The 16538-nt window shown below is 38.2% G+C and overlaps 1 protein-coding gene across 3 annotated transcripts in view; it reads right to left on the bottom strand.

Moving 5' to 3' along the window:
- Positions 1-398: 398 nt before the first annotated feature.
- Positions 399-16538, bottom strand: part of LOC128687249 (UDP-glucosyltransferase 2) — a 255548-nt gene continuing 239408 nt past the window's right edge. Inside the window, exons 5-6 of one of the 3 annotated variants that reach the window (XR_011393742.1) lie at positions 8155-16389; positions 399-8066 (exon numbers count right to left, since the gene is read on the bottom strand). Coding sequence is in view for 1 of the 3 variants with exons in the window: in XM_070098445.1 (XP_069954546.1) it covers positions 16227-16389 (163 nt within the window). In the remaining 2 variants the exon portion in view is untranslated. Of the gene's footprint in view, positions 16390-16538 lie in introns of all 3 variants that reach the window. The other 2 variants (XR_011393741.1, XM_070098445.1) reach the window with 2 other exon arrangements.

A 16538-nucleotide genomic window follows, 5' to 3' on the forward strand; every position in this document is an offset into this window, starting at 1 on the left:
TGGAGTTCTAACGAAATATTCATGTTTTTTGTCGACTAGTACAGTGGAATTGGCCGAAAATGGGGCTCAAAGTGGGCAAAATTGCCGATGCGTAAACATCGCCGAGACCGCTAACTTCATGAGAGCATAATTCTGTAAGTTTTCCATCAAATTTCATATTTTTGGTGTCATTATGACCGGGAAAAGATTCTCTATATTTTCATAAGAAAAAAAAACTTTCTTTTTTTTTAAATTTGGCCGACCCTGAGAACGAGTCTTGGAGAGGGTCTGTCAACCCTCAAAGGGTTAATAGTGACATACTGATACCTATTAGTAAGGTAGGATTTGAAGCTTTTACATAATACCAGTGTAAAAATGTGTATTACTTATATCCATAATATGTAAAGAAAATACACAAGAGTTTAAAAACATTTTAATATATCCAACAGTTTTGAGGTATCACTCTAATTTATTACAATAAAAGGCAGGATAATGACTGTAGTAATAACTGTTAACAGTAGTAATGACTGTAGTCGTATAACTTTGCCTGAAATGCTGTGTATACAATGGCTTCTCCATTATTATTTCTTTTGTACAGTAATTTGAGGTAAAATGTTTAAAAATTTTAATTTGAAGTGGTAGTAGAAAGGCGCTCATAGATGGGCACTCATAGATGGGCACTTATAGATGGACACTCATAGATGGGCACTCATAGATGGGCACTTATAGATGGACACTCATAGATGGGCACTTATAGATGGGCACTCATAGATGGGCACTTATAGATGGGCACTCATAGATGGGCACTTATAGATGGGCACTCATAGATGGGCACTTATAGATGGACACTCATAGATGGGCACTCATAGATGGGCACTTGTAGATGGACACTCATAGATGGGCACTCATAGATGGGCACTTATAGATGGACACTCATAGATGGGCACTCATAGATGGGCACTCATAGATGGGCACTTATAAATGGGCACTTATAGATAGGCACTTATAGATGGGCACTTATAGATGGTCACTCATAGATGGGCACTCATAGATGGGCACTCATAGATGGGCACTCATAGATGGGCACTTATAGATGGGCACTTATAGATGGGCACTCATAGATGGGCACTTATAGAAAGGCACTTGTAGAAAGGCACTTGTAGAATGGCACTTATTAGGAAGGGGGTCAGAAATAGTATATCATTGATTGGTATACAGTGTATACAATCCTGTGATAGTATACAATCTTGTGATGGTGTACAATCCTATGATAATGCACAATAATGTGATGGTATACAATCCTGTGATGGTGTACAATCCTGTGATGGTGTACAATCTTATGATAATGCACAATCCTGTGATGGTATACAATCCTGTGATGGTGTACAATCCTGTGGTGATGTACAATCTTATGATAATGCACAATTCTGTGATGGTATACAATCCTATGATGGTATACAATCCTGTGATGGTGTACAATCTTATGATAATGCACAATCCTGTGATGGTGTACAATATTATGATAATGCACAATCCTGTGATGGTATACAATCCTGTGATGGTGTACAATCTTATGATAATGCACAATCCTGTGATGGTGTACAATCCTGTGATAGTGTACAATCCTGTGATGGTATACAATCCTGTAATGGTATACAATCCTGTGATGGTGTACAATCCTGTGGTGGTGTACAATCTTATGATAATGCACAATCCTGAGATGGTATACAAGCCTGTGATGGTGTACAATCTTATGATAATGCACAATCCTGTGATGGTATACAAGCCTGTGATGGTGTGCAATCTTATGATAAGGCACAATCCTGTGATGGTGTACAATCCTATGATAATGCACAATCCTGCAATGATGTACAATCCTGTGATGGTGCACAATCCTGTGATGGTGTACAAGCCTGTGATGGTATACAATTCTGTGATGGTGTACAATCCTGTGATGGTGTACAATCCTGTGATGGTGTACAATCCTGTGATGGTATACAATCCTGTGATGGTATACAGTCCTGTGATCGTGTACAAGCCTGTGATGGTATACAGTCCTGTGATGGTATACAATCATGTGATGGTGTACAATCCTGTGATGGAATACAATCCTGTGATGGTATACAGTCCTGTGATGGTATACAATCCTGTGATGGTATACAATCCTCTGGTGGTATACAATCCTATGATGTGTACAATCCTGTGATGGTGTACAATCCTGTGATGGCGTACAATCCTGTGATGGTGTATAATCCTGTGATGGTAGACAATCCTGCAGTGTACAATCCTGTGATGGTATACAATCCTGTGATGGTATACAAGCCTGTGATGGTATACAGTCCTGTGATGGTGTACAATCCTGTGATGGTATACAATCCTGCAGTGTACAATCCTGTGATGGTATACAATCCTGTGATGGTATACAATCCTCTGGTGGTATGCAATCCTCTGGTGTACAAGCCTGTGATGGTGTACAATCCTGTAATGGTATACAATCCTGTAATGGTATACAAGCCTGTGATGGTATACAGTCCTGTGATGGTGTACAATCCTGTGATGGTATACAATTCTGTGATGGTATACTATCCTCTGATGGTATATAGTCCTGTGATGGTATACAATCCTGTGATGGTATACAATCCTGTGATGGTATACAATCCTGTGATGGTATACAGTCCTGTGATGGTGTACAATCCTGTGATGGTGTACAATCCTGTGATGGTATACAATCCTGCAGTGTACAATCCTGTGATGGTATACAATCCTGTGATGGTATACAATCCTGTGATGGTATACAGTCCTGTGATGGTGTACAATCCTGTGATGGTGTACAATCCTGTGATGGTATACAATCCTGTGATGGTATACAATCTTGTGATGTTGTACAATCCTCTGATGGTATACAATCTTGTGATGTTGTACAATCCTGTGATGGTATACAATCTTGTGATGTTGTACAATCCTCTGATGGTATACAATCTTGTGATGTTGTACAATCCTCTGATGGTATACAGTCCTGTGACGGTGAACAATCCTGTGATGGTACACAATCTTGTGATGGTATACAATCTTCTGATGGTATATAATCCTGTGATGGTATACAATCCCGTGATGGTATTCAGTCCTGTGATTTTGTGCAATCCTGTGATGGTATACAAGCTTGTAATGGTGTATAGTCCTGTGACGGTATACAATCCTGTGATGGTATACAATCTTGTGATAGTATACAATCTTGTGGTGTACAATCCTGTGATGGTATACAATCCTGTGATGGTATACAATCCTGTGATGGTGTACAATCCTGTGATGGTATACAATCCTGTGATGGTGTACAATCCTGTGATATACAGTCCTGACACATTGAAGAAGACTCATGTGCAGGTAGTGCCATGATAGACAAAACTGACTATTACTTACCAAGACTTAGGAAATGATCACCTCAAAGTTTCTTTTTCTGCTATCTTTAGTAGGTCATTAATCCTTTAATGTTTTTTTCTAATTGATGTTGGTTCTTTTAACTTGGTATGATGGTATTTGCCATTAATGTTCATTGCTGTTATTGTTTTTTAATTTTATCCTTGTTTTCATCACATTGTATTGTTTTTTATGGCTGTGAGCACTGAGTGACTTACACAGCCAAAGAGCTCCGTAAATGCCACATTTTTTTTTCAACCCACAGGCTGTCTCCCACTGAGGCAAGGTGATCCAAAAAAGATGAGACACTTTTTCTTTTTTTCCATTTAGTAATTTATACACGAGAAAGGATTACTAGCCCCTTACTCCTGGCATTTTAGTCGCCTCTTATGACATGCATACCTGGTGCCTGTTCCGTGGCCCAGTCCATGACCAGGGTTATGGAGGAAGAATTTTTCTCTACTTCCCCATATAGACATATTACTACTACTATTTCCTTTGTTTTATTTGCCTGCATTTGACTGAGAAAACCTGATGTGTGGTTCAAATGTTTGGTCTATAAGGATGCCCAAGTGTTACACATGTGTCTTATTCTTTGATAGTATCAAAGAGCAACAAGTATGTAACTTACCAGTCCAGTCAACATCTCTTCATATTACAAGTTATATTAAACTTAAAGATTAAACAATATAAACTTTAACAAAGCAGTGTCAGTAGTGCTAAGTTCTAACTTTAAAACTTATTCTTAGTCTGCCTAAAATACTGAGCATATCAGTTTTGGTAAATCGTAGCTCTAACCCTTTAGCATTCCTCTACCCAGAATGGGGGTACACTTCTTAGGCTTACTTTTAGCCATTGCAGAGCCTAGTCACAGAATATTGTCAAAATTTCCACAAGCCAAGAGAGCAGCTCTTCATGATCCTCAAGTAACCAATCAGAGAGACCTAACTCTTTCCCAGGTGGAGTGAGGAGTCGAAATGTGAAGCAGTGTAGTTCTAGACCTGGGAGAATGTGTTTCCCAGTCATTCACAATCACTTGTAAGTACAAAAATTCATAAAAGACTGAGTCCTAATCTGCCTGAGACATTCTGCATCTCAGTTAAATAAATTTGTTCATTATTTATTGTTAATGTTATGCTAGGAATACAATTGCCTTATCTTAACATATACATTAAATTGTACGATCAGCTCTCATATAAAGCTATTCTGTTCAGTGCAATTTTTTTGCAAATGCAAATTTAAAAATTTATCCAAATAACACATTCTGTTTAAGTTTGGATGAATTTTCTATCAATTTACAAAAAAAATCACTGTAGTGGAACTTTTAAAAGAGAGTTCACCCTGAAACTGTAACCATCCTCTAACCATCCTGTAACCATCCTATAACCATCCTCTAACCATCCTGTGACCATCCTGTGACCATCCTGTAACCAGCTTGTGACCATCCTGTGAGTATCCTGTAACTATCTTTGACCATCTTGTGACCATCCTGTAACCATCCTGTAACCATCCTGTGACCATCCTGTGACCATCCTATGACCATCCTGTGACTATCCTGTAACCATCCTGTGACCATCCTGTGACCATCCTGTGACCATCCTGTAACCATCTTGTGACCACCCTGTGACCATCCTGTAACCATCTTGTGACCATCTTGTGACCATCCTGTAACCATCTTGCAACCATCCTGTAACCATCTTGTGACCATCCTGTAACCATCCTGCAACCATCCTGTAACCATCCTGTGACCATCCTATGACCATCCTATGACTATCCTGTAACCATCCTGTAACATCTTGTGGCCATCCTGTGACCATCCTGTAACATCCTGTAACCATCCTGTGACCATCCTGTAACATCCTGTGACCATCCAGTAACCATCCTGTAACCATCCTGTGACCATCTTGTGACCATCCTGTAACCATCCTGCAACCCCACAATTTGCATAACATCCATTGTAACCCCTCGTGTATTATAATGGAAATAAATGTCTTTAATACATGACATTTATTTTTCTAACCATTGTTAAGTTTTTTGGAGGAGACAAAAATTTCATTTTCGCAATACTACAAGTGTTTCACTAGGACATTGTTATAGATAATGTTACCATAATAAATACACCAATGCTGCCCTCTTGTTTTTATTGCATACTTATACCAGCACATCTTTTATTTATACAAGGTTACACCTTGTTTAAATTTAATAAACTTGTAGAAACTTTATTAAGGTACTTTATTAAGGTACTTAAACAGGGGAAGATATACTACAAAACTAATGGAGATTAAGCTTCAGGGCCCCTAATCCCTGAGGGGCCCCAGAAGTGACTTTAATCCACATTGCTTAAAAATTTTGGGTCTACTATATGAGAAAGGGTTTTTAAAATAAAAATAAAAGGTCATTAAAGTATCATGTTGCTAGCCATTGCTGATTGTGAAGGTGACCCCACAACAGTTCAAGCTTCAAGGTCACATGACCCCACAACAGTTCAAGCTTCAAGGTCACATGACCCCACAACAGTTCAAGCTTCAAGGTCACATGACCCCACAACAGTTCAAGCTTCAAGGTCACATGACCCCACAACAGTTCAAGCTTCAAGGTCACATGACCCCACAACAGTTCAAGCTTCAAGGTCACATGACCCCACAACAGTTCAAGCTTCAAGGTCACATGACCCCACAACAGTTCAAGCTTCAAGGTCACATGACCCCACAACAGTTCAAGCTTCAAGGTCACATGACCCCACAACAGTTCAAGCTTCAAGGTCACATGACCCCACAACAGTTCAAGCTTCAAGGTCACATGACCCCACAACAGTTCAAGCTTCAAGGTCACAAAAATGTTGGTCCACAACTGTACTTAATAAAGTTTTCTGCTAGTGTAACAGTTATTTATATGAGTGTTACTATAATACTGTTACAATATATGATAAATGACACACTTGTGCAACATTTGGGTATCTTTATTGCAGAAATGTTTCTCCAGTCAGTGGCTTCTTCAGTCCAGTGTTATCAGTCCCTCAGCCTGGAGTCAATGTGTTTAGTCCATCAGTGAAGATTGAGTCCATCAAGACTGATGGACTGAACACATTGACTCTAGGCTGAGGGACTGATTACCTCAAACTCCTCCTCATCTTCCACTTTTCTCTGTATCGGACTGAAGAAGCCACTGGCTGGCAAAACATTTGCAGAATAAAGTTACCCAAAGGTTGCACAAGTGTCTTACTTATCAACCAGTAGAGTACATTACTTAATTCTTCCTTTAAACTTGGTGCTCTGTATTGTTGTCTAACCTATAATCCCTTAACAATAATCTGGGAGATGAAGACGTTCATTGATTCATGTATCCCAGAGGGTTAGTAACCCAGGATAATGCTAGAAAGCCTAGCCAAGCAGTACAGCTTATTTCTATTGGACACCAATGGTGCTCTTCCTCAGGATGCACTCCCTTACCAGTTGGCCAATACCTGGACACCTGTTTAAAGTTAGTTGAATGAGGGCAACAGATGTAAGGAGACTTGACCATAACTCTCACCTTGCCTGGAGATTAAACCTGGGTCCCTTCAGTTATAAGCCAAATGCTTTTGCACTGAGCTACAGTATCACCTGACAGGTGTGTTCTCAGTACCATATTTTCCAGCATATTGAGAATACAGTGGAACCCCCGTATCTACGGATTCAGTTTCAGCAGTTTCAGTTATCCACGGTTTACCATGGCCTTAAAGTAATCCCTAATTTTAATTAATAATGGCCCCAAAGCACCAAAGTAGTGATAATGGTAGTTTTTCAAAGCCTAAGACAAGCCTTGAAGTACTTCCCATCAGTGAAAAAGTGATAATTCTTGAGTCATTGTGCATAATTTATGAATTAAACTTTATCACAGTTATGTATGTAAACAAAAAACAACATGTTTTGGGGTTCGCTACTATCCATGGTTTCAGGTATCCATGGTAGGTCTTGGAATGTATTCCCCTCAGATACAAGAGACTACTGCATTACAGCTTTATTACTATAATGAACTGCATGAACATATCTCCCACGGATACAGGTGGGGGGAACTACTGCAGTACAACTTTATTACTATAATGAACTGCATGTCAATTTATAAAACACCACTTGCCAATAACCCAGAGTCTACCCTTGACCCTGACCTTGAGCATATAAGGTGGAGGCTGATTTTCCAAGACTTTTCTTCTGCAAAAGTGTGCCTTATATGCCGGAAATTACAGTAAACTGTTTTCACAATGCACACTTTATTCATCTTTTAATTCTAGGACCTCGATATAACGGATGTTTGATATAATGGACAAAATCCACCAGGGAAATTGTTATATTAATTCCAAGTGTTTATTGTATGTAATATGTTAATTGTGTGTACAGTACTATATTATAGAGTACTTAAATGCTATTTTTCAGCTATTTTTAACATTCTGATTTAACTGATACTTGAACAATTGTCTTCCCTATTAGTACGTTATATTGAGAGTTTACTTAATATGATTAACTTATTTGTTAGTTTAAACTTATTTTTTTAGGTTACACAATTATTAGTATGTTAAACTTAATTATTTTCTAGGCAAAACACAAAAATAACTTGGTTAGTGATGGTGCACATGACTACAGCATGTTGTATGCATAACTTAGTGATGATGCACATGACTGCAGCATCCCGTATACCTAACTTAGTGATGGTGCACATGACTGCAGCATCTCGTATACATAACTTGGTTAGTGATCGTGCACATGACTGCTGCATCTCGTATACATAACTTAGTGATGGTGCACATGACTGCAGCATCTCGTATACATGACTTGGTTAGTGATGGTGCACATGACTGCAGCATCTCGTATACATGACTTGGTTAGTGATGGTGCACATGACTGCAGCATCTAGTATATATGTGTTTTGTACTAAAACTTACATCTACACCTATTCAAGGTTTGTGCCTTCATGTGGTGGCTGAGTTCTTGATCCAAGGAGTTGAAGCTACCCTCCCATCCCCTGGATCAAACTTGCTTAACTATCATCATTCCCTAGGCACCCTATAACACTGTGAATACACTAATAAAAACAATATGGAGATACAGGACCTGGGGTTCTGGCACTCTGTTAGAATAATTCCTGAGGCATAAAGGGCACTTGATCCAAGGAATTAGAGTGACCATTTCCTTCCTTAGATCAAACCTAATTGCCTCACTTACCCCAGACTCTGTGTGACTCTCACAGACTGAGCTTTACCCCATGAATATAATTACTAGCTAAAATAATAGCACAGTGGAGCACCGAAAGTTGAGATGTATCAGAGACACAGCCATTCTCAACCTACAATCCATCAAGGTTAACGTAAATTATAAATTTTAGGGGAAAATTTCAAGGAACAGTTCACTTGAAACTCGCACTTAGAAGTGGAACCATATGGCAACACATCTGCCCATCTTGGACTATCATTAAGTCACAAGGTTCAAAGGGTTCCTTTCCTAAGAGCAAGTTTTTCTGGTGAATGTTCAAGCCATGGATTAGTATCTTTTCTTTATTCTTTGAGGAAGAAGCACAATGGTACAAAATCAAAAAATGCCATACCACTGTCCTGATGCCAGAACAAATTTTTTCTGATCTCAAACTTTTGGTGCCCAACTCTAATAACATTAACAAAGAGTCATGAGACCTGAAAATCGGAGACTCTGACAAAAGCCACATATGGTAATCAATGAGGTAAATATATGGGCATGGATACACAAAATGTAGACACATAAGGGAAGAGTAGGTGGGTGTGAGGTACGTACAAGTTTTTTACACAACCCATTCCCACTTTAAAATGTCAGTAGTCGATGTCTTGCTCAATGTCAACCCTTCCGCAATACCCATAAGTAGACAAGACATGTGCAATACTGGGGTATCTTTATTGTCAACAGTAAAGATAGTCAGTTGTTGCACAAGTCTCTTAGTCACCAACTTTTCCATGCTTCGTATTTTTCTCCAAATTGCTTTCATGATTCAGAGTTAAATTAATTTTTTTTTAGGTTAGGGTGGGTTAATGAATTAAAAAAAAAACATGCTGGTGACTGAGACAAAATAGGAAACATGGACTGAACAATGTGTATTAGTCTTGTTATGGGAATCGTCAACGTGTATCAGTCTTGGTGTGAGAATGGTTACACGTATCAATCCTGGTATGTACAAGAATGTTTAACGTGTATCAGTCCTGTGAGAATGTATAACATGTATCAATCCTGTGAGAATGTATAACATGTACAGTCCTGTGAGAATATTTAATGTGTATCAGTCCTGTGAGAATGGGTTGTTTAGTGGGCAGAGTGATGCGAGATGGGTTTTCTCTGATCATTCAGAGACCTGAGGGTGAGATATGTGAAGGACCTGACATACTTGAGTATCTTAGTTATGGCATTAGACTACTTCGATGCTGGCAAAGGGCTCTTGATCCAAGGAATTGGAACTACCCTACCCTTCCTAGGATCAAACCTGATTACCACCCATTCTGTAGGTGCTATATAAATCTCATGGGCATGGGTGTGCTGGCGAAATGTTAACTGTTGATCTGGGTATCTGAGGTGAGCATTTTGTATCATTTCTTTTGCAGTATTTTGCAGATCCTCTCAACTCATAATCAATACATTATAATGATCTCAGAATAAAATCATTTCTAATTAAAAATAAGAAGGTACTGGTACTGATGTTAATTTCTGAAGTTCTTCAAGTGCCCTGACACAACGTACATGTCAGGTAAAGGGATACAAGTGCAACTAATGCAACATTTTATTGTGGCAACGTTTCACTCCCATGAAACATTGCCATAGTAAAATGTCACATTACTTTCATCTGTATCCTCTTACCTAACATATTGTTGGTAATTTTCCCAACATTATTACACAGTCTACATGCTTTGCTCTCAGGGATTTTCTACATGCTCAGTACAGCAGTCCTCTTGTTTGCATATCAACATCAAGTTCCTTCATCTCGACATTCTTTTCTTGCTTTCAGGTTACCTCATTTGTTGAACTCTTGGTGTTCCTCGCATTCCCATCCTTCCACATTTTCTTGTCTTAATGCTGTGATTTATTTCTATTACAGACAAGTGGAAAATGGCAAATGTAATTCCTATTTACAAGGCAGGTGACAGGTCCTTAGCTTTAAACTATAGACCAATAAGCCTTACTTCCATAGTTGGTAAATTTATGGAATCAATAATTGCCAAAGCAATTCATAGCCATCTTGAAAAGCATAAACTGATTAACGAATCTCAGCATGGTTTTACAAAGGAGCGTTCCTGTCTTATATATTTACTAACTTTTTTCACTAAGGTATTTGAGGAGGTAGATCATGGTATTGAATATGATATTGTGTATATGGACTTCAGTAAGGCATTCGATAGAGTTCCACATCAGACGCTGTTGAGAAAACTTAAGGCACACGGAATAGAAGGAGAAATTTTTTCCTGGGTAGAGGCATGGTTGACAAATAGGCAGCAGAGAGCTTGCATAAATGGGGAGAAATCAGAATGGGAGCACATCACAAGTGGTGCTCCACAGGGGTCAGTGTTAGGCCCCTTATTGTTCACAATCTACATAAATGACATATATGAGGGAATAAATAGCAACATAAGCAAATTTGCTGATGACACCATAATATGCTGTCCATTTCATTCTAATGAGGACATTAGAGCACTCCAGGATGATTTGAATAGACTGATGTTGGACAGGAAAATAACCATGCGACATATAAATTAAATAATGTAGATCTTAATATTACAGATTTCGAAAAGGATTTAGGAGTTCTGGTTAGCAGTAATCTGAAACCAAGACAACAGTGCATAAGTGTTTGCAATAAAGCTAACAGAATCCTTGGCTTCATAGCAAGAAGTATAAATAATAGAAGTCCTCAGGTTGTTCTTCAACTCTATATATCTTTGGCTAGGCCTCATTTAGATTATGCTGCACAGTTTTGGTCACCGTATTACAGAATGGATATAAATGCACTGGAAAACGTACAAAAGAGGATGACAAAGTTGATCCCATGTATCAGAAATCTTCCCTATGAGGATAGACTGAGGGCCCTGAATCTGCACTCTCTAGAAAGGTACAGAATTAGGGGGGATATGATTGAGGTGTATAAATGGAAAAGAGGAATTAATAAAAGGGATGTAAATAGCATGCTAAAAATATCTAACATAGACAAGACTTGCAGCAATGGTTTTAAATTGGAAAAATTCAGATTCAGGAAGGATATAGGAAAGCACTGGTTTGGTAATAGAGTTGTGAATGAGTGGAACAAACTCCCGAGTACCGTCATAGAAGCTAAGATGTTGTGTAGTTTTAAAAATAGGTTGGATAAATACATGGGTGGGTGTGAGTTGGACCTAACTAGCTTGTGCTACTAGGTCAGATGCCATGCTCCTCCCTTAAGTGATGTGTCTGACCTCACTAGGTCAGTGAGCTTAAGATCACTAGGTCAGTGAGCTTGAGCCAGTGGGAGAATTGGACCTGCCTCACATTGGCCAGTAAGCCTATTGCAGTGTTTCTTCTTTCTTGTGTTCTTACTGCTAAATACCCGTTAAATGTCAACAAAGAGTTCGCCAATCTAATTACAATTTAGCAAATGGTTCAGTTAAACCAAACTTCATTCACTCCAGCACACCTCTGCTCGCAAGTTTAATACTACCATATAAATATAATGCTACAGAAAAACCTCCAGTACAACGAACCTCCACATAACGGACTTCGAAGATACGGAACAAGACCTGCAAGGTCTTGTGCATGCTAGTGGCTTTCTCTGTGCTTAACAATACATATTTTGTTACATGTAAACAACATTTTTTTATATTACTGCACAAATAAGATTTGTTTGTTTGTCTGCCACATTTGCCACTACCAACCACTGGCTTCCCTCTATAAGTCCGTTATATGGAGGGTCGAAGAGTTATGGGTGAAAGCCCTTCCATTGTTCGACTTAAAGAACACAAAAAAAGTATGTCTAATGCTGTTGCAATGTGTTAAGCACTATGTGACCCTGATGGTTTTAACTCTTCCCTAACTCTACTGTGAATTTTTATTCCCTGGAATAAAATTTCATAGTACATATCATGGCTGTAACTGTTCACTAAAAACCTGCACTTAAGAGAAGACCCATATGATGACATTTTGGTCCTGAACCAGTTGTGACTTGACAGTGGTCCAGGATGGACTAAAACATCATCACGAGGTTCTTCTCATTAGTACCAATGATTCAGTCAATGATTCAACCCACTATCATGCATTTCTGTAGTACTGTCTTGCAGAGCTTTTGTAAATATGCATTTTTTTGCAAATGCAATTGAAAATGTAAATCCAAATTTAAATGGCACATACTACCAAGGTCTTTTCACATGCCTTTTAATTTCTGACCCATTTTTTCAGTTGTACAGTGGACCCCCGCTTAACGATCACCTCCAAATGCGACCAATTATGTAAGTGTATTTATGTAAGTGCGTTTGTACGTGTATGTTTGGGGGTCTGAAATGGACTAATCTACTTCACAATATTCCTTATGGGAACAAATTCGGTCAGTACTGGTACCTGAACATACTTCTGGAATGAAAAAAGATCGTTAATCGGGGGTCCACTGTGTTTACAAAAAGTTACACTATAGGAAGGAACTCTAAAAGGTGCTGACTGTATTATCAGCTCTAAAAGGCACTGACTGTATTATCAGCTCTAAAAGGCACTGACTGTATTATCAGCTCTAAAAGGCACTGACTGTATTATCAGCTCTAAAAGGCATTCACTGTATTATCAGCCCTAATAGGCACTGACTGTATTATCAGCTCTAAAATGCATTCACTGTATTATCAGCCCTAATAGGCACTCACTGTATTATCAGCTCTAAAATGCATTCACTGTATTATCAGCTCTAAAAGGCACTCACTGTATTATCAGCTCTAAAGGCAATTACCAGGCAAACTTAAAAGCCTATTACAGTATATCTTTGCTACTTTGCTTTCCCTGGGAGGTATTTTCTTGAGGTATACATATGTGAATGGGGTCATGTTTTTTTTTTTCACTAAGACAGTGTCTCCTGGCACTGGTTTACCAGTGCTACATCAATATATGTCATACATCAGATGCCCCTCGCTTTACGATGGTTCCACTTCGACTTTACGATGGTGTGATATTGATGCACATTCAGTAGTCGTCAAACTTTGAGTTTTGATAAATTGTATTCATTTATTTACTCCTTAATACTGGTATTTAGTTAGTTACAGTAATTATCTGTTTATTTACTTATCCAGTAACAGTATTTACTTATCATATCTTAATATTTGATTTACAATATTTTTAACTTACAGGGGGTTCATCAGAACGTAACCCCATCGTATGTCGAGGAGCATCTGTATACATATATAGCATGCACATACAATACATACAACAAATTCTTGTCAATCCAGCATTGGGGAAACTTTAATTTTTCTTATCCATTTTTCAGTTTTTTTCCCATCAAGTGAGGTAGGTGCCTTGATGCTGGTGAATGGCTCTTGATCCAAGGAATTAGAGTTGTCTTCTTATTTTGTGGGGGGGATCAGTGCAATCGCTTCCCATTTCCAAGGTGCCGTACAACCCCAATAGGTTTAGCACTTCCCCATGATAATACTGTAATATTAACAATGATTTATAAATGTTTTATCCCCCTCGCCAAATCTATACAGTGGACCCCCGCATAACGATTACCTCCGAATGCGACCAATTATGTAAGTGTATTTATTTAAGTGCGCTTGTACGTGTATGTTTGGGGGTCTGAAATGGACTAATCTACTTCACAATATTCCTTATGGGAACAAATTCGGTCAGTACTGGCACCTGAACATACTTCTGGAGTGAAAAAATATCGTTAACCGGGGGTCCACTGTATATTATTCCTGTGGTGTTTAGACTTTCGTACCGTATATGTATATAGTTTGTGTTTTTGAATACAGTAAGATCTCTTACAAAGCTTCTTTATATAGTATAAGTTTTGCTTGTAACTGTGACTGGAAGATTGCATCAAAATTGAGGAACATGTGGTAAGACCTTCACTGTATGTGATATTTAATTTTTTATATATTTTTTTCATTTTATTTGGAAAAAAATTATGCTATATAAAAATAGGCTTTTAAGAAGCCTACTGTAATACTGAATTTTTTATATGCAAAGATTTCTAAAAAAAAAAAAATTGCATTTTATAGAATAGACCTATAAGAGGTCTACTGTTATATTGAATTTGCTATATGCAAAGATTTCTACAACAAAAAACTGAACTATATAAAATAGTCCTATAAGAGGCCTACTGTAATATTAAATTTGCTATACACAAAGATTGCTACAAAAAAAAAAAAACTAACAGTTACTGTAGCTTGGTAACACCAGTATTATACATATTACAGATCCATACCTGGCTTTTGTTAAGTCATAGCTGTATAGCCCTTGTGGCTTAGCGCTTCTTTTTTGATTATAATAATAATAATGTTAAGTCATAATTACTATGTACAGCATTTTACCCTCTTCCAGGAATTTCAATATCATAAGAGTTCATTCAACATATAGTGTTATCCTGTGTGTTTTTTTTATCATTGACAATTAAACAGAATTTACCTTAATAAAATAAAAATCACAAACTTTTTTTCTTGTACAATACAAAGTCACAAACACCTACATTATATTTTTACCTCAATGGTCATCTCTCACCAAGGCAGGGTGACCCAAAGAAGAAACCACACTCACTGTCATTCATTCAATGGTTGTCTTGCCAGAAGTGCTGCTGACATTACAGTTCAGATGACCCTCTGACTGTAACATCCCCACCCTTATAAAAATAAAACCACAACACTTAAATATGAGAACTAAATAACCCCACACTAATGTAAATTAAAACAATAACCCCAGTGGGCACCACTATTATTACTATGCTGGGAGCTTAGAGGTGGCTGTCTGGATGGAAGGAAGGGCTAGGAGACTTGCTTTGAAGCAGCGTTATTCTCTTATTAAAGGGGGCTTGATGGAGTTTTGGGGCTAAAACCCCTCAAAGACCCTCCTTAGTACCACCTCTGAGTAACCCAAACATACACAAATAATTTCCCACACACATACACACTTAAATCGTACAATGGTTTACACTTTGCTCTTGTGTCACCTGGATCCTCAAAGATATTTATGCTAGAACATTTCCCCAATAGTAATATAACTCACTGTCTTACAATGGTATTAGTAAAAAAAAAAAAATTGATGCTACAGTATTTGTGACTATTATATTTGTCACAGCTGAATATGATGTTTGGTGAAGGAGCTTTCAGGGGGTCTGGTGCCTTGATGCTGGCAAAGAGCTTTTGATCCAGAGAATTGGAGCCACCTTCCTATTCCTTGGATCAAACATCATTGCCTCCCATTCCCAAAGGAGCTTTCTGAAGAATATGATAATCTGTGTGAACATTAGGCTTAAGTTTGCCCAAACTGCTCTGCATAATCATAGGCTTTTTGCATACAATCAAATGTCACCTGTTTCTGTATAAACATTGTATCATGTGAAAATAAACTCTGACTTTGACTAGCGTGAGCGACTGAAATAAATTTTTACATGATCAGTAAGGGTAAATTAATGCTGGAATCTAAGACTGTCCAGATTAGCCCCACTTCAGACAAGGTTGTATATAATAGTGGTGAATCTTCAATAGGGGTACCTGGAATTACCCCTTCTTTTTCTGGGATCACATGTGATCAGCCCCCATTCCCAAAGTACTGTACAACTCCTGTAGGTTTAGCTCTTTCTGGTGAAAATGCTAAAAAGTGTTGAAGTCAACCGACACACCGCCATGCTCACTGCACCTTCATCTTTATGGTGCTTGAGGGCCAAAATTTCTTGTAAATGGATCTGGCCAAGAGGAAGAGGATAGAAGAGATAGCGAGAGCCACACCAGCTATGATAGCCATCACATCCAGCAGCAAGTACTGTGTCATACTCAGGTCTGCACCAGAGAACCTGTCCAAACACAGTAAACATCAGTATAACAATTCAAATTCAAAATTAAAATATCTTACTGCTTTTCTGGAGTATACTACATATACAGAACATTAAACTCCAATATAAACTCAACATTTAAACTTCTCCTTGATAGCTACAACAGATCA

This window comes from Cherax quadricarinatus, chromosome 62 (assembly GCF_038502225.1).
Source record: "Cherax quadricarinatus isolate ZL_2023a chromosome 62, ASM3850222v1, whole genome shotgun sequence".
Lineage (NCBI taxonomy): Eukaryota > Metazoa > Arthropoda > Malacostraca > Decapoda > Parastacidae > Cherax > Cherax quadricarinatus.